This window comes from Eretmochelys imbricata, chromosome 1 (genome assembly GCF_965152235.1).
Source record: "Eretmochelys imbricata isolate rEreImb1 chromosome 1, rEreImb1.hap1, whole genome shotgun sequence".
In the NCBI taxonomy this organism is placed as follows: Eukaryota; Metazoa; Chordata; order Testudines; family Cheloniidae; genus Eretmochelys; species Eretmochelys imbricata.
The window spans coordinates 194,592,788-194,615,577 of NC_135572.1; the positions used below are offsets into that span (position 1 = coordinate 194,592,788).

Sequence of the window (22,790 nt, forward strand, 5' to 3'; positions counted from 1 at the left end):
CGAGGTGGAGGAGAGGGCATTCAGAGGATGAAGGAATAGGATAAGGAGCAAGGATAACACACGCCCCTGAAGGACAAAAGTTTTACCGACGAACAGCGCCGGTGTGAACAGTGCTTTGTCAGCAGGAGAGCTCTCCCGGCCACAAAGAAGCAGCAGCAGCTGCCGCCTCTCGTTGGGGGTGGAGTTTTTTGGTTGGCAGGAGAGCTCTCTCCCGCCAACAAAGAGCGGCCCCATGGCGCACCTTTTAGTGGCAGGGCTGTAGTGGCCACAGCTGTGTCGCTAAAAGGTGGGCAGCGTAGACATAGCCTGAGCAGAGCATGCTTGTTTGTTGGGGCATGTTATTCGAGGAGAATCCCAGCCCTCTCTTTTTAAGAAAATGGAAGACTTCAGGTCTCTCAGTGTGTGGAGAAAAGCTAGAAAACGTGCCCCGCGTTCAGCCGAAGGCCTCAAACACCAGATGCCAAATAAAAAGGTCCCCCAAGTGAATTTTTACTTGTGATGTTAAGCCCATTCTCTTTGGCGGGGGAAGAGGCCGATTCACGGGTTTAACGCTTGCGGCTGGCAATACAGTGTCTTGCAAGTACGATAGCGCCTCCCCCACAGGGTCCAGGACCCCGAACAGAGCCCAGCACCCGACAAAACACATGGAACTGCGCAGCACGCGCCCCCGCCCGCCTCTCCTCGCACTGGGATTCTCCCGCCCGCCGCCACCGCCCGCCTCCCAACCCCGCCCCGCGAACGTCCGCGCGCGCGCGCGCGCCGCGATTCCCCGCTCCCCCGCCCGGGGTAACCGAAAGCGAAACCCGCCGGCCCCGCCCTGCTGGCGGCGGAAGCGCGTCAGTTCGGGCGGGTCTCTGGCTGGCGCGGTTCGCAGCGAGGCGGAGGCAGGGCGGCTTCCCGGGCCGAGTGGCGCCTTGCGGACGGGGACTATGTGGGTGCTGGGGGCCTGGGTGCTGCTGGGCGCCGTGTGCGCGGGTGAGTCCGTCCCCTCCCCCCCCCCGGGCCTGGAGCCCCCGGCCCGGCGCATCCGGCAGCCCCGGCGCTGGCAGCGGCACCCGGGCGGGAAGGGCGGGGCCTGGCGCTGTCACTGAGCGGCAGGAGCCGCGGGACCGGGTGCGGGGCTCCGGGCCCCTCCGCCAGCCCGGGGTGGCTCCTCGCACCCGGGCGCCGCGTGGCTGGGTGGGGCCCGGGGCTGTGCTGAAGGCGCCGGCCCCAGCAAAGGTCCCTGGGAGAGTCCGGGGGAGGAGGCCGGGGGGGGGGGGTGTGTCTGAGTGTGGGTCTGTGTCTTGGGAACCAAGCTGGGTGGGGGCTGCTCCTTCCGAGCCCAGTGCCAGGCTCTGCCTTAGGCGCAGTGTAAGCCATCTTCCCAAGCCTCTGTGGGTGCAAAGTTAAATGTCGCCACTTGTGTGTTAGGCTCCTGCATGGGAGGGGGTCCGGCCGGCCAGTGCTGAGCACCCACAGGTTCTCTTGCAGGCCGTGGGAGCAGCAGGTGGTCGGGACCCCCAAAGAGCAGGCCACTGGCGGTTAGAAATCAAGCTAGCTTTTAACGTCGATGTTTAATGTTTTCGGGCATGTTCTAGCTCTTTGTAGGTTGTTAGGCGTGTGTATGCACAGAGGCCCCCTACTACGTAATTATATAATTGCGTAAATAAATACATTCTCTTGTCATATCAATCTGTAAAAAGGGAAATAAGAACAATCTGGAGAATTACAGACCAGTCATCTTAACTTCTGTACCTGGAAAGACAGTAGAGCAAATAATTATGCAATCGATTTGCAAACAGCTTGAAGATAATAAGGTGATAAGTGGCAGTCAGCTTGGATTTGTCAAAAACAAATCATGTCAAGCCAACCTGAAAGCTTTCTTTGACAGGGTAATAAGCCTTGTGGATAGGGAGGAAGCCATACATGTGGTATATCTTGACTTTAGTAAAGCTTTTGATACTGTCTCGCATGACCTTCTCATAAACAAACTCGGGAAATGCAAACTAAATGGAGCCACTATAAGGTGGTTGCAAAACTGGTTGGAAAACCATTCCCAGAGAAAAGGAGTACTTGTGGCACCTTAGAGACTAACCAGTTTATTTGAGCATGAGCTTTCGTGAGCTACAGCTCACTTCATCAGATACATAGAGTATCCCAGAGAGTAGTTATCGGTGGTTCACAGTCATGCTGGAAAGGCGTAATGAGTGGGGTCCTGCAGGGATCAGTTCTGGGTCCAGTTCTATTCAATATTCTCATCAGTGATTTATATAAAGGCATAGAGAGTACACTTAAAAAGTTTGGAGATGGTACCAAGCTGGGAGGGGTTGCAAGTGCTTTGGAGGATAGGAGTAAAATTCAAAATGATCTGGACAAACTGGAGAAATGGTCTGAAGTAAATTGCATTTGTCCTGATTAAATTTCATTCTAAGTACTCCATTTAGGAAGGAACAGTGCATTGCACACATACCAAAAGGGAAATGACTGCAGGAAGGGACCTGGGGGTCATAGTGGACCACAGGCTAAATATGAGTCAACCTTGGGATGCTGTTGCCAAAAAAGCAAACATTCTTCTGGGATGTATTATCAAGAGTGTCCTAAACTAGACATGAGAAGTAATTCTTCTGCTCTACTCCATGCTGATTAGGCCTCAACTGGAGTATTGTGTCCAGTTCGGGGCACCACATTTCAGGAAGGATGTGGACAAATTGGAGAGAGTCCAGAGAGGAGTAACAAAAATGATTAAAGGTTTAGAAAACATGCCTTACAAGGGAAGATTGAAAAAATTGGGCTTGTTTAGTTTGGAAAAGAGAAGACAGAGAGGACACGATAACAGTTTTCAAGTATGTAAAAGGTTGTAAACAGGAGGAGGGAGAAATTTTTTTTCTTAACCTCTGAGGATAGGACAAGAAGCAATGGGCTTAAATTGCAGCAAGGGCGGTTTGGGTTGGACATTAGGAAAAACTTCCTAACTGTCAGGGTGGTTGAGAACTGGAATAAATTGCCTAGGGAGGTTGTGGAATCTCCATCATTGGAGATTTTTAAGAGCAGGTTAGACAAACACCTGTCAGGGATGGTCTAGATAATTCTTAGTCCTGCCTTGATGCAGGGGACTGGACTAGATGACCTCTTGAGGTCCCTTCCAGTTCTATGATTCTATGTATATCTTCCTTGGATCACGAAAAGAAATCTCAAAGCTGAAACCAGGAATCAGCTATATGAAGTCAACAGACGGGACCAGTTCAGTAACGTGCCTAAATCTAAACATATGAGTATTCCTTTTAGCTTAATAGGACTGTCTTGTGCTGGAATACCTTGCTGAATTTGGGACAAAGTGATAACTCTCAAGACTTTTATGTTAGTTAATTTAAAGAAACATTTAAGTTAATACAGTATAACCTCAGAGTTACGAACTGACCAGTCAACCACATGCCTCATTTGGAACCAGAAGTATGAGATCAGGCAGCAGCGGAGACCAATAAAAGAGCAAATACAGTACAGTACTGTGTTAAACATAAACTACTAAAAAAAAAAAAAGATAAAAAAATATTTGATAAGGTAAGGAAACTGTTTTTGTATTTGTTTCATTTAAATTAAGGTGCTTAAAAGCAGCTTTTTTCTTCTGCATTGTAAAGTTTCAAAGCTGTATTAAGTCAATGTTCAGTTCTAAAGTTTTGAAAGAACAACCATAACATTTTGTTCAGAGTTGCGAACATTTCAGAGTTACAAACAATCTCCTTTCCCAAGGTGTTCGTAACTCTGAGGTTCTACTGTACTTTTTATTTTGAGTGGTTTAGATGATTTTGTGTGTTTCATGAGTCTTGGTAAATAGTCTACTTTCCTATACTGTAGTTTTAAAGTCAGAATGGAAAATATTTACATTCTTTGGTATGAGTTTAGCTTTTCCCGTATAATGTTTTTCCCAAACTCATCCCATAAGCTGTAACTTGTCCTTGTGCAGTGAACTCTGTTGAACCTTTTTAAAAAAAAAATCTGAATCTTAAGCTGAAATATTACAAATTTTAGTTATAAGAGTCATTTGTTCACTTTATTAGGGCACCAATGTCATTTTTTAATGGTGTGTATTTGCTTAATATAAACTTAGACTTCTTAAAATAAAGTTTATACAATCTGTTAGTGTATAGCTCTATGTACAGTTTTACTATGTTTTGGTTTTCTCAGGGTATAGTCAAGAAAGTTCAATGAGTAAGCTAAGTGATTGTTTTATTTGACCAAAGCAATATGTGTGTGTGTGCGCGTTTTCATTACAAGGTGCCAACTAATACTGTAGTATATATAAAGTTTGTTTATGCTTGTTATATTAATGGCCAATCCAGTGATTAGTGGCAGTGTGTAACAGTAATACAGTTCAAGGATCAGCTGCTTTTGGGGTGGAGGTGATTATTGATCAAGGACCAGTGCTTTGAAAAGCTTACTGGAACTACAAATAGCTGTACCAGTTGGAAAAAAAGCTTTACGAGCTATGGCTGGTTGTCAGATACGTGTCATGATTCTGCAGGCACTTACACATGTTAGTAATCTAACTGAAGTCAGTGGAATTGGAACTACTCTTACTCCTGGGGAAATTCTGCACCACTGCGCAATGCAGAATTTCCTTTCCCCCACAGAGATGGGCTGCAGTGCTGCTGGCTGCCACTAGGGGCCACTGGACCCGGCAGAGCCCAGCTTGCACACAGAAGATACTGCTGGGGAGAGGGGGAGTGATGTAGAGGGTTCCTAGCAGCTGCAATTCCCAGCACTCCCTGAGAGAGGGAGGTGGTGGCATGCAAGAAACTCCATGCAAGCCTGGGGCCAAGCATCAGGCTGTTTCTCCCTCTGGATCCCTGGGCTGGGGATGTCTGTCTGGGCTGGGGGGGCCATGGTTGAGCTTTGGGGGAAAGGGGGACAGGTGTTGGGCCCTGGGGATACGGGATGCAGGTATCTGGGCAAGGGGGACGGCCGCGGCTGGGCTTATGGAGGAGATGGTGTGGGTATATGTGCCGGTGGGGCCGCATGACTGGGCTCAGAGGGGGTGTTGGGTATCTCAGAGGAGGGGTTGGCTGGGGGGGGGGCAACCGTGGCTGGCTCGGGAGATGGGGGGTTGTATGTTTCTGGCCTCTGGCTGGGCTCCTGGGGGGAAGGAGGCAGAGAAACAGAAATCTGGGTTGTCATAGGGGTTTCTTTATCTCTTCCTGGGAGAATTCGTGTGTGTCTGTCTGTATTGTTACAGACTTACTTGCTGACAGGTATTTTGAAATAAATTATCAAAATAATTGAAACTGGTGTGATTATGTAGTGTTGTTTTGACAAATAAAATTTGCAGAATTTTAAAGTATTGTATGCAGAATTTTTTTTTGGCACAGAATTTTTTATATTTTTTGTGCAGAGCGCCCAGTAACTCATGTACACGGTTAACTTTACGCACAAGTGTTCGCAGGATTTGCGGGTCTTGATATGGTGTCTAGCACATTGAGGTTCTTGATCCAGTTTGAGGCTTCTGGGCATGAAGGCAATTGGATATTGTGAATCTTTAATTAAAAAAAAAAAAAACCCCACTATAGTTGTTGAGCTGTAGATAACTAACAAAAATACTGAACATAGACACTCGTGCTGTAAAATCAGATTATTTTGATTATCATCTTGCTTCTCCTGGCACCCTATTTGACTTAAACTTCTGACATTATAGCAGCCAATATTCTTGAGAACTTAGGGTTGAAAAGGAATGTTTTATGCTATTAGAAAACTTGCACCCCAAGCTTTTAGATCAATGGTCCTCAAACTGTGGGTGCACCCCCTAGCGGGGCATAGAGGAATGTTTGGGGGGGACAGTGGGGTCAGGCATTCCCCCATGGGGGGCAGGGAAGGAGCACCGCCGAGCTCTGCTCTGGCTACGGCTCTGGTGCCCACTCCAGGCCCCACCCCCAGCTGGGCCTGGGCTGCTGGCCCAGCCATGGCTCCCACTGCTGGTGGCCTCAGCCCCTGGCCACGGCTCTGCTCCAAGCCCCAGATTTGCCCCCAGCTGCGGCCTCAGACCCTGGCTTCTGGCCCGGCCTGGCTGCAGCTCCAGCCACATCTCCAGGCCCTGACCATGGCCCCACTCCCAGCTGTGGCCCCAGCTCCACCCATTGCCCAGCTGCGGCCCCAGCCCTGACTGTGGCCCCACTCCTGGCCCTACCTCCCAATGGCATCATTGCCATGCAGATCTCATTTACCTGGGAAGCGTCTAGATACTATGGCAATAAATGCTATAAGATAACCTTTAGATGGATATGTGGAGAGAATTTAGCCTTCTGTTTTTAAAAATTCTGATAAATTTTGGTTCATAGTGTAGGAAAATACCACCTGAAATTTCTGAATTATCTGACCTACTGACCAGATACAGCTAAATAAATGAGAAGATATGCTCTTATTTGATCTACATATTTTGGGGGTGAGCAATCCCTCTATACAAAAATAAGACATAATTTGCAAAGTAAGTTCTAAACCTCAGGGGATTTGGCTCCACCTTCAGAGTACAGGAGGTACAAATAACAAACATAACTTTTGTACAAACCATCACTCATCCTTTCCATGCTTCTCTAGGGAGCATGGAAGCAGAAACAACAGTGGTGTTTGTTTCCCTCCTTAGCCCCCTTTCAGCTGCAAAGAAAAATTCTACAGAAGAAGAGCTTGTCCCTTACTGATTACTCCCCGGAGGAATTCTGTGCCAATGCGTGTATATGGAAAACATGTCGTCGTTCCTCCAAACCCCTCCCCCCCCCCCCCCCGCAGATTTCTTTGCTTCCCTGCAGAAAGTGACAGGGAAGCCACGTGGGGAGGGGCTGGGGATGCCCATGGACATAGTTTGGGAGGGCATTGTCCCTCCAAACAGAGGCGAGGTGGGAGCCACACGGGGTCACCTGTCACTGCAATTCTCCATTCCCCCCCCCCATTTCTGCAAGCGCAAAGCTGCCTGGCTGAAGGAGGGTGCTGTTCGAACACTGCCTCCTGAGTCCTAGTGCTTGTCATGTTCCCCTTCTGTGTACTGGGAACCATCCTGTTTTCTGTACAACAGTGAGTGCCTGCGGTGGGGGAAGGCAGGAATGGTGACGGGGGTAAATGGGAAAGGCTGGTGGGGTGGGGGGAAGAGGCAGTGGGGAAGGAAGGGGGTGGGACAGGGTGGGGGAGGTGGATATTGGTGTGAGGGGGATAGAGAGAGGGGACAGTGGGGAGAGGAATGGGGAGGGGATGGGGCAAGAGGCATTAGGGAATGGCGATGGGATGGGGAAGAGAAGGGCATAGAGGAAGCAGGAGCCCAGCATCTGGTGTCCCGTTGGCAGCAGCTGCCGCTGGGGCTCCCTTGTTAAGAAAGCCCATCAAACCCCCACCCCAACTGGCCCCATCTCCCCTGCACCTGGACCATCCCGATGTGCCCCCCAGACCCTCACCCTATTCAGCCCCAACCAGCTACACCCAGACCCTCACCCCAACAAGCCCCAGCCAGCTGCAGCCGGATCCCCCTGCTGAGCACCGCAACTTCCCCCTGCTGAGCCAGACCCCCCTGCAGAGTTCTATTGCCCCTGCACTTGGAGCCCCCCGCATCGAGATCCCCTACTGAGCCATCTGCAGCCAGCTTGCCCTACACCTGGATCCCCCCTACTAAGGCCCTCTGCACTTGGATCCTGCTGGGTTGACTCGGCCTGCCCACACCTGATGTGCCTGGCACAGTTGGGCAGGGCCCCGGGGTGTTTCTGGCTCAGACCCGGCCCTTTCAGTGTGTTAGGGTCAGGTGAAGCTTCACCGCCAAGTCGCTGTCCCAGGGGAGGGGAGCTGCATGGTGATCTCCCACCTCCAAGTGGCCTGTGTTCCCCACTGCCATGCTGGAGCCTCCACATTTATTAACAAATAAAATTTGCAGAATTTTAAAATATTGTGCCAAAAAATTAAAAATTCTGCACACAGAATTCCCTCAACAGTAACTGATGGCACAGGCACATGCATGTCTGCCTTAAGTCAAAGTCGAACTTTAGTGGGACTGCTCATATACTTAGTTAAACATGTGCTTTGCTGAAATTGGGCCTTAGTGCAGATGTTTTCTCCATGTGGCCCTAGACCCAGAAAATATCCCAGAAGAATTGTCTGGTTAGATGCAGCACTGAGAATGTTGTATTAATGTTTACTTATGTATGTTAGGTACTTCTAAGACACCAGTTGTGGTGGTTCCCAAACATCATGTAAGAATCAAGAAGCAGTAAATATGTCTAAAAAAGGGCTGTAATCTCCTCTTGCCTCTTCCTCTCTCTTTCCAAGCATAGCCTTCTTGGGGAATATTTTTTTTAAATCCATCCATCCTTCCTCTCTTTCTCAGAGTTTTTCTTCTTCTTATCTCTTGTTTTCCCTCTTGTTGTCTCTAATGAAGAACATTAATCTGTGCTTGTTTCAAGTGTATGATCAGGTCTGGCCATCCATGAAATATTGAAAAGTTTAAATAGCTTTCTTGTTGCTCAGGTGTTGGGTAAATTAATTGTGGAAGACTGTCTAATCAAACTTTTTTTTTCTTCCAGGTTCTGCCCAGTTGCAGTTCAATGCAATCAAGTCTGTTGAACAAACCATTTGTAATAAAACAGTCATCCTACCTTGCATAGTGACTAATCTAGCACAGAAGAGTATTAGAGCCATGTTTGTTAAATGGAAACTAGAAAAAAAAGAATTTTTCAGTTTTGACGGATTTACAGAAGAGACCCACAGAAACAGGAATTTTTCATCTGCTGTGTTAGAATCTGTACAAAATTTAAGTCTGGGCAGTGCCTCCTTGTCAATTTCAAAAACGCAAGCAGTTCCAGGAAACTACAGTTGTGAAGTAACAGAATCGAATAGGGAAGGAGAAACTGTAATTGAACTTATATACCGTGTAGGTAAGTTGATGTCATGTGATTTTGTAAGCCTGCTATGAAATGAAACAAACCAGGCCTTGAGAGAAAGGACACAAAATAACAAATGTAAAAATGAACCATTAAAAATACCTAGAACATAAAACCCAGTCTTTACTCACCTGAGCAGTCCTTGTGAGCATAGTTATATCAAAGTCCAGGGGAATATTTCTGTGAGTAAGAGTTGGGCCTGCCGGCTGGCATTGTCTCTGTTAACTTTTAAGGATGCTGAGGCTTTTTCACCTGATTTAGATTTTACAGACTCTATGGTATTTGTGCCACACTCATTTTAGTTTATGTATATTCTGATCCATTTTCTAGATCATAGAAATACAGGGCTGGAAGGGAACTCGAGAGATCATGTGGTCCACACATCCTCCTTGAGCCCCTGAGCTGAGGCAGGACCAAATATATATCCAAATATATATCAGTGGTTTTCAAACATATTTTCTGGCAACCCAGTTGAAGAAAATTGTTAATGCCCACGACCCAATGGAACTGGGGATGAGGGGCTCAGGACCGAACCAGAGGGTTGGGGTGCAGGGGTAAGGGCTGCGGGGTGGGGCTGGGAATGAGGGATTCAGGGTGTGTGGAGGCCTCTGGAGTAGGTCAGGAGGTTGGGGTATGGGAGGGGGTCAGGGCTCTGGACTGGGGGTGCAGACTCTGGGGTGGGGCCAGGGATGAGGGGTTTGGGGTGCAGGAACGGGCTCCGGATTTGCAGGGCTCATAGCTGGGGCAGGGGATTGGGGCGCAGGGTTGGGGCACAGGCTTACCTCGGGCTGCTCCCGGTCAGCGGCGCAGCGGAGGTGCTAAGGCAGGCTTCCTGCCTGTCCTTGCACTGCGGCCTGCACTGAATCTTGGAAGCCGCCAGCAGCAGGTCCAGCTCCTTGGCAGAGGTGTGCAAGCGGCTCTTGCCCACACGCACTGCCTCCCCTCCAGCTCCGGTGCTTGGGGCAGGGTAGCCCGCAGAGCCATGTGGCCACCCTGCCTAGGAGCTGGACCTGCTACTGGCCACTTCCAGGGCGCAGTGCAGTGTCAGAACAGGTAGGGACTAGCCTGCCTTAGCTGGGCAGCACCGTCAATGGGACTTCTTAACGGCCCGGACGGCGGTGCTGACCAGAGCCGCCCTGATCCAGTGCCTTACATTCCAGTCGCGACCCACAGTTTGAAAACCACTGCTCTAGACCAGTGGTCACCAACTGGTCGATCCTGGAGCCTTTGAGCATCGATCCCGGTCTCAGTCCTCCATCTTGTCCCGTCACCTCCTTCAGCATCGCAGCCAACTAGGGGAGTACATCCCACCCAATCGCACTCTCAGCCAAAGAGGTGGTGGTTTTCCAGTAGCAGACGGCACTTTAACAAAGCGCACGCTGCAGAAACAGTGCAGCCCAGATGCCAGATGCGCCCGCTGAACTCACAGTACAGCTGAAATGCAGCTCTCTGCCCGAACCACAGGCTGCAATGCTGCTGGCATAGCTGCAGCGCTGATTTGGTGGATGCATTCTCAGCGGGTGGTGTTGCCTTCTTCTTACCCTTGAAACATGCTTAAAGGGACAGGGAGGTGTTGAGAGGGCTGGGCTTACTGCCTTGAATTGCTGCTAGGCTCTCTCCTCTGATCCTGAAAAGGCATCAGCAGAAAACTGCCCATCACCCATTTCCTAACCTGGGCAGAAACGCAGCGCTGCTGCTTCTGCTTCTGCACGGAACAAGTTCCAGCAACTGCCGATGGGTGCTCCCTTGCCACACCCAGCCAGAAGACACTACATCTGGGGGAAACCAGCAGAGAGGAAATCCCCAGTCACTCAATAGTGGCGGGGGGGGGGCAGGAGCAGGAAATCAGTGTTGCCAGTCAAAGGAAGCCCCAGCTTGAGAACAGCCCTGATTAAACAAGCAGCCCCACACAGGTTAAACCACACACATGCAAGGCGTATACCAACCCCATCCCAAACAAAAGAGCAGCCTTAGCCTGTCAGAGGCTGCAGGGGGTTAACAACAACAGCTACCTTGGTAATTGCCATGGTATGAAATGAAATACTCTAGTCTCCTGACTGGGGCTTTGAAATACCATTAATGGAGCAGAGCCTGTTTCCAGCCCAAAACCTGGTGCTCCCAGCCGGGCAGGGGAACGAAATAATAGATTGCCTTCTCACTGCGAATTCAGAATGGTTTTTGATGTCAGGTCATTCAGTGTCGTAACTGGAATAACAACACAATTCATTTGGCTAATTTGGGAGGATGAATGAGCTGTTGGGGGTGACATTAATGCTGAATAAGGAGAAGGAAGGGTGGGAAGGGACTGGCAGGGAAGAGGCTCCACTAACCTCAGGCAGGAGGGACAGTGCCTCTGCTTCCAGAAGAAAATCCAGTCACTACCTGGGGCCTTGAGCAAGGAGAGCATGTGACTGGGATTGTTATTATGTGGACAGCTTTGTGCATGTGTTTGTATCATGGTGAGCTGTCTGTGGGACCGTCACAACCAGCATGTCAGTGCTAGTGTATCTGGGATACCTGTTGGTGCTAATGGACTGGGGTTTGCACGCTGTGTACACATGCAGGGTGCATGACTGGCCAGGAGAGGTGGGTGTGTAAGGAACGGAGGCCAGACCTATAATAGGAGCACTTAGCTAGAAGCTAGAGCACTGCTATACTGTATGGCAGACTGTTCTTAGCCAAACTAGCTTATCCCAGCCAAACTGCGCTTTTATCAGTATCTTATCCAGCACCTATGAGCAAAATAAGCTATACTGGCAAACCCCACTTTTGCCTCCCTTCCGCTCCCAGCCCCAATCCTATCCCTCTGCTCCACGTGATCGCCGCTTTCCTTCCATTCCCAGTGGAGAAGACACCTCACCTGCTCGTCATCATCTCCTTCCTCTTCCCTAGGAGCCTGGCTCCACAACCCCCCTCCCCCCCGTCAGTCCACCTTCCCATCTTGGACCCTACTCCCCATCTAACCTCCCCCACATTCAAAGCTTCAGCAGAGCCGGTTTCCCTGTGGAGTTGATTTGAGCTTCTTTAAAATGTGGCGCGTGATGGAGTTTCTTCTTCCTGCAGTGGGGTGGATAGGCAGTGGACACCATGTCCCCTGAACCTCTCCCTGCACTACAAACCAGGGCACCCTCCCTTCTTCCATGGAGCTCCAGGAGAGAATGGCACTGGGACTCTAGTGATCATGAAGCGGTGTCATAGCTATTCACATTTCTGTGGTTTTACACGTCACCAGCAGGGAGAAGGGCCGATGCAATAACCATGCAGAGCAAGTGAGGGGCTGAACAGCCAGGTCTCAGCTGAGTTCCTTTGGGCTCTAGAGGATATGTTGATATCATAGGCAACTTTGTCATTTGCTAGGAAGTGGCTTCTCCTCCTGCCCCGTTACCTTTGGGTTATGGCTTCCCTTTCCCTGTGCTATTGGCTCCTCTGTCTCCTGCTGCCTCTCACCACTTATCCCCAGTTTTTGCTACCCCTTCTGGAACCCCTCTACTTTTCGTCCTTCCTGCAGCTGCCTCAACCCCAGTTTGGAATTCCCGCCTCTTATCCAACCTACCTCTGTCCTTTCATCCTTTTGTTGTTGCTTCCTCCCACTCTTTGCTGCCCCTGCCACCAATTCGCCTGCTGCTACCCCTGACCGTTGCTGCCTCCTCTCCTCCTGACTACCTGGTGATCTTGTTCGGGAAGACTGCTGGTGCTCAGGGGGCTAAGCTGGGATTCCATGAGAAAGAGCTGGTCCAGCTGCCGTGGAAAGTGGTGGATCTAGCCCACAAGAAGGTATTTCTCTGAGTACGGCCTCCCCCTTCCGCCCCCCATCTCCCCCCATGCCCCCAGACTCAGGAGGGGAGACGAGGCTGCTGGCATTGGTTGCCCGTGTGCATTCAGCAGGGAGCTCCCTGGTGGAGGATTAAAACAATCAGCTCACCAGCTGCCATAGGAAGTTGGGGCTGGTGCCTGCGAGCCTTGAGGAGAAAGTGCTCCCTCGGCTAGGAGCACAGACACAGTTAGGCGACAGCCCAGACCACCCCCTGTTACAGGGCTTGTGGTCAAGCAAACAATCTCCACCAAGCCCCATGGCGCACCAACCCTCACAGGCTTTTCCCCTGGGCCTCCAGCCCATGGGACAGCTGTCCTACATGCTAGAGGGAGCTGAGGGGGAAAATGCAAAGCCCTGCTTCCCACAGGCCCTGCAGGGGGTTTCTCCTTGGCCTGGGTGCTTGCTCAGGAAGGAAGGCGGTCATGGGGGAAGCAAAAGAGCTGACTTCTTTCTCCTTCTGGAGTTGGGCAGCCTGCACGCAGCGCTGGTCAGATCTGAGCACTTGGACCTGACAGATGAATGCAAAGAAACAGCCAAGCTTGAGGGCCCTTTCATTGAAGGTCATTGGGTTTTAGTTCTCTGTTAAATTTCCTGAAACTTTATTTCTTCTTTGCACATGAGCCAGGGGTAGAGACAGGCTCCAGCATGACCAGTCTTATCCCCACAAAGTACAGGGGTGCTCTCTTCTTCTTTCCTAATAACCAGGAGGCGCCATAACTCTTGGCACCTTTGGTTGCAAGTGCAGAATTGGAAAAAAAGAAAAGAAAAAAAGCTTATCATGCGTGGCACGCATATCTACCGCTCAGAAGTGTTAGACTATAGTTGTAGCTAGTGCTCTCCTCTTTTCTCTTTTTATACTAAAAAATACATACCTAGCTAGCTAGCATTAATAATGAGTGACAAACCCGGGCCATCTAAAAAGAAACCGAAAACCTACAACTTTTATTCGGAATGGGAAAATAAATTTCTGCTCGCGACAGTGAAAGATAAGTGCGTGTGTCTTCTGTGTCACACAAGTATTTAAATAAGTAAAAAGGGGAATTTAGAAAAGCACCACTAAACAATGCATAGCAAATTCAAGAACAGTTTCCCCTTGATTAGCCCACTATGTACAAAGAAAGTTAATGAATTAAAGGCTGTTTTGAAAGCTCAACAGTCATGTTTTACTAAACCAGCAGCAAAAGGGAAGGCCTCTACTGAAGCATCGTTTAGTGTTTGCCATCTGCTGGCAAAACACAATAAATCACTTACGGATGGAGAAGTATTTAAAGAGGCAGTGACTGTGGCAGCAGACTCCTTATTTAAAGACTTTCAAAACAAAGAGGAAATGATGACAGCAATCCAGAGCATATAAGTTGGTGCTTCCACAGTAGCAAGATGGGTGGAATCTTTGTCCGACGACGTCTTTCAGCAACTACAGCAGGATTTGAATGACTGCAAATGCTTTTCACTGCAGTTTGATGAATAAATCAACATGACCGACACAGCCCAGGTAGTTGTTTTTGTTCAAATGGTTTTTAAGGATGACAAAACTAAAGAGGACCTTCTGACTGTTTTGTCCCTTAAAGAGAGAACAAGAGGTGAAGATATCTATAATGAATTCAAAAAGTACATTCTTGAGAAAATCATTCTAATCAAGAAACTTGTTTCAGTCTCAACGGATGGTGCATCCGGCATGCTTGGCGCACATGCAGACTTTGTTTCATTTTGCAGAAATGATCCAGATTTTCCTTCATTTGTGAATTACCACTGTATAATCCATCAGCAAGCACTAGCAAATAAAGTTATGGACTTCTCACATGTAATGAAAATCGTTGTCAGAATTGTAATCTCAATTCGAGCAAGAGCCCTCCAGCACTGCCTGTTTAAATCTTTACTTGACGAAGTGGATGCTACTTACGGTGAGCTGCTCCTCCATGCAGATGTGAGGTGGTTAAGCGGGGGGAAAGTCCTGCAAAGATTTTTGGATCTAATGCCCGAAATCATCACTTTTCTAAAATCAAGGAATGAAGTGTGTAATGAGCTCTCAGATAATGTATGGCTGCTGGACTTACTGATGTAACGTCCACATTGAATGAGCTGAACTGTGAACTGCAGGGAAAGGGCAGAAACTTACCACATACAATCAGAGCGGTGAATGCATTCAAATTGAAACTGAGTCTGTAATCCTTCCAGTTAAAGGATAAAATGCTGCAGCACTTCCCAGTATGGAGAAAATACTAGAAAAAATTGAAGACAAAGAAAAATGGTTCCACCCTGAAAAGTTCTGTGCACAGCTGACCAAATTAGCAGAGGAATTCAAGAGGCGATTTCAAGAATTAGACATGATGGAGCCAGTCATCATGTAGATCTCAAATCCGTTCCTTCCAGCAGACATTGGTGGGTTGGCCCTGACATTCCATCAGGTGTTTGATTTACAAAGTAATGGAGTTTATATGGAGCTGATTATCATGCAGATTAACATTGAGCTGAAAGCCAGATCAAGGGACAGCGATTTTTGGGGACTCGTAAACCGAGAAAAGTATCCCCTTCTGTTGTCCTGTGCTTTAAAAGTGAAAGCTTACTTTGGTTCCACCAATCTGTGTGAGATGGCGTTCTCACAAATGAAGATTATCAAGTCCAAGTATCGCACCCACATCACAGATGCACATCTGCAGGACTGCCTCCGACTAGCTATTTCAAATTACAACCTGAATTTCAGGACACTGGTTGGTAATGTGCAGTCACAAGTGTCAGACTTAGTAAGCAGGGAAAATGTATAATTATGTATATTAAGTAATTGATCTCAGCTTTATATAACATAATAAACTGTTATTTCTACATTTTCTTTGAGGTGGATCCTGGGTTGTACTTAAATTCAAAAGGCAATCTTGTGCTTAAAAAGGTTGGAGACCACTGCTCTAGACCATCCCTGATAAGTGTTTATCTAAGCTGTTCTTTAAAATTTCCAGTGACTGGGATTCGACGACGTCTCTTGAAAGCCAGTACTTAAATATCCTTACCGTTAGAAAGTTTTTCCTAATATCTAACCTAAATCACCCTTCCTGTAGATTAAACAGATTACTTTTTGTCTACCTTCAGTGTACATGGAGAACAATTGATCACTTTCCTCTTCATAACACATTTGAAGACTATGATCAGGCCCTTCTGTCTTCAGATCTCTACATATAGTGCTCTCAGTTGGTAGATCTCAAAATACTTTATATAGAAAAGTGTACTTATCCTCATTTTACAGTGGTGGAAATTGTTAAACAGAGAGATGAAGTGACTTCCCCAGGGTCACGCAGGAAGTCAGTGACAGAGCCAGGGTGTCCTGACTCCTGACCTTTGGGCCACACTTCCTTGATAGAATAGTGTAATGCTCTCTCATGCAGTACAGATAGAATGACCGAATGAATAAATCCCGGTACCTGGGTTTGTTGATATGTTTTATGTGTCTGGGAATGTTTGTGGATACCTGAGTCTGGTGCTCAGTTACAGTCACTGACAAAAAAGTTTTTTTGGCTGTGATTTTTTTTGAAGGACTTCGTAGCCCTGTTCCTGATAGACATTTTAATGGGCAGCCCCCGGTGTGCATTTGTGGGGCAAAATGGGAAGGCAGATAAATTGGAATGGCTTCTGAGATCCACTAGCCTGTGTGCTTGGCTACATGGAAAAGACAGTCCAACATTTCTTGGCAGAGAGATCATGTGGAACAATACATTACCCTTGTATTTCATCACGCTCCCTACTGTACTGCTCTCCACAAAAATCCCAAGGTGTATCACTTGTGATTGTCCCACTGCCGTATGGTCATTGATAAAACAAAGGGCCATCAATAAAACCACCTACTATGTCAGGCCTCTTGCTGTGATAGGGAAGTTGATATACTTCCCCTGATCCCCCCACACTCTCTTCTCATGTCCTTCAACCCTTTTGTGATTTCTTCATCCTGGCCCTTCTCCTAGCATCCCTCCCCATACCTCCAGGGAACATCAGGCACCAAGCCTGCTACTATGCTATTTCCGTGCAGCAATGGTTCTAGCAACTCCAAACTGGCATACATGTGAAGTGCTGAGCATCGTGCTAACCACGAGGAGTCCAATGCATGGTGTTAAGAGTGTGGCAGCTTGTCCCACCACAAAATGCTGGTGTAGTTGTACTTAACAATTTGCTTCTGGGGCTGGGAATCTGGCTGTTGAGTTGTGTTGTCAGGGATGTGTGTGAGCAGTGTAAATCTAGCTGAAGGTGTGAACTTTTTTTAGCAGTAGTAGCTGAAAGTGCAAAATTCCATTGAGTGGAGAGGCGGGAATAGAGGAACAAGTGTCGGGGCAGTATAGAAAAGGTAGACTTTGGTCTTTGGTGAATGAATTTAAACCAAGAAGGCCGAGTGCAGAAATCCAGAATTTATGCATGCCTTTTAGCAAAGTAGTGGTATTTTCGAAATTGCTGTGTCCTGTAACTGGGAGGCAACCCTTGGCATGCATGAATGCCAGAAGGTGTCATACAAAGACATATGACTTTACCTGGATATAATCTCTTCTGCTTCTGTTCCTTGCTGTTTTGCATGTTATGCCCATGAACAGCAGCATGCACTTGACAAAAGTAATGTAACTTTCAGTTGGCTCTGATCCCATCCAGAGCCGTTGAGGAAGGGCTGGTAACCTGGTATGAGAGATTAGTGAGAGAAAGGCAACCAAGAGACAGGTGAAATCAGAGCGTACTGATGAGTAGAAATCAATGCAGAGATACCAGTATGTGTAGTGGTGGTAAAATGCATGAAACAAGAACAAAAACCTTGCTAATGCCTTCCTTAGTCTAGATGTGGATAAGGAACATGGGGGGGAAAAATACATTTCTGGAATTGGGAGTTACAGTAATTGGAATCTTGAATGAGTAGGGAACAGCCTGTCATATTTTACCCAATTACATCAGAAGATCAAAGGTTGTAGTTATAGGTTTTAAAATTGGTAGCAGAGAGAGTGTTAAGCAGCCTACAGACTAGGCTAAAATGAGCACTTATAATGTAAACCCAATAACTTCAAATTTTATGTCCCCCACTGTTCCCTTTCCCTCTTTTTGTGTGTCAATTCAGAGCCGTGGTTCCCACAAGTAGAATCTATTTTCATCATACTCTTCCTGGTCTGCGCTATTTTGTTTTATTGGATTCAGTTAGGCGTTACTGGTAAGTATTAAATTTTGTTTCAGTTCTTTACAAATGCTAAATGTTAGTGCGAATATCATTTTCATAAATGAAGCAGCAGGGTAAAATGGAGCAACAGAAAATGGAATCTAGTGTTTTAAAAAATCAGATGGAAAGTAGAAGCCAGTTTGTGTAGACCTTTTAGAAGAAGAAGGTTAAAGTGTGACTTGATTATAGTCTAGAAGTACCTCCTATGCGGAATAAATATTTAATAATGGGCTATTCAGTCTAGTGGGGAAAGGTATAACACAATCCAATGGTTGGAAGTTGAAGCTAGACAAATGGAGAGTTGAAATAAGGTGTACATTTTAAACTGTGAGAGTAATTAATCAAAGGAACAATTTACCAACGGTCATGATGGACTTTCCATCACTGCCAATTTTTAAATCAAGATTGAATGTTTTTCTGAAAGATCTGCTCTAGGAATTATGTTGGGGAAGTTCTAAGACCTGTTTTATACAAGAGGTCAGACTGTAGATGATCACAGTGGTCCCTTCTGGCCTTGGAATTTATGAATCTGTCAGAAGTCCTAGGTCACACGGGAAGTCTGTGGCTAAACAGAGAATCGAATGCAGGTTTTCCATGTCCTTGGCTAGCATCCTAATCACCTGAACAAACAGTTCATAATGCACTGAAAAAAAAAATAAATGAAGACTAACCATATCTAATTGAAATGGCAAAAGGGTTTTATGGAACTGATCCAGCTTGCAGTGAAATCTATGGAAGTTGACTTGTGCCCTGTGGTAGGCAGGATGTAAATTAATTTGTGATTAGGAATTTATCTAGGATACTGATCTCAAGTTTTATTGCTGTCAGTACTGTAGGGACAACTGGAAAGATGTACAACATCAAGATGCCATTCTTGAAGGGATCCTTTTTCTGACCATGGTCATAATTTAAAAGATGTGTATTCTTGTAAATGATGCTTCATTGCTAAACAAATTATCTCTCTTACTTTCATTTTCCTTTAGTATCAAAAGGAACTACATTTCAGGAGAACATTGGCTTAATTATTGCAGGAATCATCATCTCAGTTGTTGCTGTTGTTGGTTTTATCCTTTTAGTTCTAGGTAAGTGTAATAATTATTTGTCGTCTAACATATCAGTGGCCGGAAGTGATAAGCATACGGAAGGTTGATTTCATTGAGAAATGCGTGTTGTCAGCACCTCTGAAAATCAGGCCAGAAGTTCACTCTTCTGTGTTTTAGTTGGTATAATGCTGAATTTCTGTGCACCATCAGTAAAAATGGTTAAAGGGAAGATGGGTAATTTGTGATGGGAAGGTAGGAGGAGTTGAAATTTCTTGATAGAATCAATGTTTCAAGGTTTCTGTAGGTTGATTGGTAAAGGAGCCATAACAATAGCTGTGAAAAGGTGGAACTCACTAGAGACATTCCCCTAGGAATTTCATATGGAGTCGGTGAACTAAAAGAGAGATCACTTGCTCAACAGTGTTTTACCTATTTTCCTTTGCCAGTACAGCCAGAATTACTTGAAATAGAGGATCATAAATTAAAGTTGTATACCACAAAGGAGCCTCTTTACCTTCTATTTCAAAGTTTATGTTTAAATTTTCTCAGTAAAAAAAACAGTCTGCTTATCTTTCAAGTGTCTTATAGAACCATAGAAATTTAGGTCATCTAGTCTAGTCTGATGCGTTGAGGCAGGACCAAGTAAACCTAGACTATCCCTGACAGGTGATAGTGATAGTGACAGGTGATATCCCTGACCTGTTCTTAAAAACCTCCAATGATGGGGATTCCACAGCCTCCCTTGGAAGTCCTAATCCAGTTCTTAATTATCCTTATAGTTAGAAAGCTTTTCCTAATGTCCAATCCACATCTCCCTTGCTGCAGATTAAAGTGATTAGTTCTTGTCCTACCTTCAGTGGACATGGAGAACAATTGATCACTGTCCTCTTTATAATAGCCCTTAACATATTTGAAGACTGGTATTGGGCCCCCCTTCAGTCATCTTTTCTCAAGACAGAAATTGCCCAGTTCTTTTAACCTCTCCTCATAGGTCAGGCTTTTTAAATCTTTTATAATTTTTGTTGCCCTCTTCTGGACTCTCTTCAGTTCGTCCATATCTTTGTTAAAGTGTGCCACCCCAGAACTGGATACAATACTTCAGCTAAGGCATCACCAGTGACGAATAGAGCTGGGCAGTTGCCCCTCCCGTATTGTACATACAATACTCCTGTTAATACAGCCCAGAATGATATTATCCTTTTTGCAACTGCATCACATTGTTAGCTCATGTTTAATTTGTGATCCACAATAACCCCCCCAATTCCTTTTCAGCAGTACTACTGCCTAGCCAGTTATTGCCCATTTTTTAGTTCTTCCTAAATGTAGTACTTTGCATTTGTTTTTATTGAATTTCATCTTGTTGATTTAAGACCAATTCTCCAATTCATCAAGGTCATTTTGAATTCTAATACTGTCCTCCAAAGTACTAGCAACCCCTCCTAGCTTGGTATCCTCCACAAATTTTAAAAGCATACTCTCCACTCCACTACCCATGTCATTAATGAAAATATAAAATAGTACTGGACCCAGGACAGACCCCTGTGAGGACCCACTAGATATATACCCCCAGTTTCACAGTGAAACATTGATAATTACTCTTTGATTCAGGGTGGATTGATTTAAATCAAGACAATTTAATCACCAAATGGAAAGTCTCAATTTAAATAATTGATTTTAATCAGTTTTTCCATTTGTACTTCAGTTATTCTCTAAAGAAAGGTGCATTCCCATTAGTTCATATAATCATTAAACATGTTGATTTACAACTAAATAGAGCATTTACACTAGATTTGGTTCTTTTTTTTGCTGCTTAGGGTATGCTATACCAATATACATTGATTTAAGCAGTTATATAGCTTACTATTTTCAGATTCTTTATTAATTGTACATTTTGAGTATGTTAGAAAATGGTGAATGATATATTGCTTATTTACTAGTTAAATTAACTTTTTGTTCATGATTTGTGACAAGCTGCATTAGGATGGTAACTGGAATTTAATTAAACAAAAAACAGCATATAAAATTACTTTTATTTAACAAAGCAACCTTAAATGTTTTGGATACATAAACATCTTTTATCAAAACATGTGTCACACTTACAACTAAATGAATTATTAAAGGAACAAAGAGATTAACTGTAATCGGTGAATTAAACTGATTATTTCAGGTCAGCCTGGAAAAATGTTCAAATATGCCCAAGTGAGTGAAGCTTAAGTTCCTACTTGGCTAAGTCTCATGAAAATGAGACAGTAGTTTCCTTATATGTCTACACTACGAAATTAGGTCGATTTTATAGAAGTCGATTTTTAGAAGTCGATTTTATACAGTCAATTGCGTATGTCCACACTAAGCACATTAAGTCGGCGGAGTGCATCCTCAGTACTGTGGCTAGCATCGACTTACAGAGCGGTGCACTGTGGGTAGCTATCCCACAGTTCCCGCAGTCTCCACTGCCCATTGGAATTCTGGGTTAAGCTCCCAATGCCTGATGGGACAAAAACTTTGTTGCGGGTGGTTTTGGGTGCGTGTCGTCAGGCCCCCCTCCTTCCATGAAAGCAAGGGCAGACAATCATTTTGCGCCTTTTTTCCGGGGTCCCGGCCCCGCTCAGCCCACTGCCATCCTGGATGATCGGAACCCCAAGCAGGCAGGGGGCTGAGTGGGGCCGACGGACGGAGCCCCAGACCGGCAACGGGCTGAGCTGCTCAGCCCGCTGCCGGTCTGGGGCTCCGTCCGCCAACTCCTGCCAGCCAGGGTCCCAGCCGCCGACTCCCACTCAGCCAGCTGCCATGCTTGCCATACCAAGGCAAGCATGGAGCTCACTCAGCTCACCATCACCGTACGTCTCCTGGATGCTGCTGGCAAAAGCTGTACTGCATTGCTACACAACAGCAGCTCCTTGCCTTCGTGGCAGACGGTGCAGTAGGACTGTTAGCCATTGTACATCTCCTGGGTGGTCCTGGCAGACCTCTGTGAGGTCGATCAGGAGTGCCTGGACAGACATGGCTATCCTCCTCTTAGAGCACCTAATGGGAGTGACTCCAGGTCATTCTCTTCTTTAAGTTTCATCTCATGAAGATTCAGTCCAGCCTGGAATATCATGCGAGCTGGAGGCTTCTGCCTCAGGCTGCTCTCCCAGCCAGCAGCACGGCGCGGTCACACCTACCCCAGCCTGCCCCAGACTCGTGAAGCCTGGACAGTAATAAGGAGCAGTTCAATTTGTGGAATGACAATCCAGAATGAAGGATTGCACTCTGTGGGCCACATTAAGATTATTTCAGAGTCCTACATATCATTTAATCCCTATAAAAGGCTTCATGAAAATTTTCCCCCACCCCCAACAAAAATGTTAATTTATCAGAGCAGCTGAAAGGGAAAGGAACCCGGGACTATAAATTAGAGCTTCCATATTATTTAACTCATAATTGATATAATTCAAAGTAAAATTTTACAGCACGGTCTGTTCTAAGGCTAAAAATGCAGGAGGGGAGTCAGAAAAAGGAACAGTGACCTGTTTCTGCCCAGTTTCAAACCGGGGACCTTTCATGTGTTAGGTGAACATGATAACCACTACACTACAGAAACCCAACTTGAATGTATCCCTCGCGTGGTCCCTGTTATACTTTATGTAACGTGTGGTTGTGTATTATTAATAGTTTGATGTGTCACGGGGCTTCTGTTTTTTTTTTTGCCACAGATTTTGCCGAATGCACAGGAATGTTTTCTCTAGCTACAGAAGCTACCTAATGCAATGTCTATATCTATCTATGGCCTTCCTGCTCACAAAGCAGTCATGCCCCCGCCCAAGGCTGACACAGCACAGAGTGCATGTGACACAGCGACCTGGCTTACGCAGGATCGCAAGTGCATCTGAGTTCAAAGT

The 22,790-nt window shown here is 46.3% G+C and overlaps 1 protein-coding gene across 9 annotated transcripts in view; it reads left to right on the forward strand.

Moving 5' to 3' along the window:
- Nucleotides 1-829: 829 nt before the first annotated feature.
- CD47 (CD47 molecule) overlaps nt 830-22,790 on the forward strand; it is a 38,651-nt gene continuing 16,690 nt past the window's right edge. For all 9 annotated transcript variants that reach the window (XM_077821034.1, XM_077821043.1, XM_077821052.1 and 6 more), the window contains exons 1-4: nt 830-975; nt 8,526-8,876; nt 17,771-17,860; nt 18,850-18,948. In XM_077821034.1, coding sequence (XP_077677160.1) covers nt 930-975; nt 8,526-8,876; nt 17,771-17,860; nt 18,850-18,948 — 586 coding nt within the window. In that variant the 5' untranslated portion in view covers nt 830-929. The remainder of the gene's footprint in view (nt 976-8,525; nt 8,877-17,770; nt 17,861-18,849; nt 18,949-22,790) is intronic.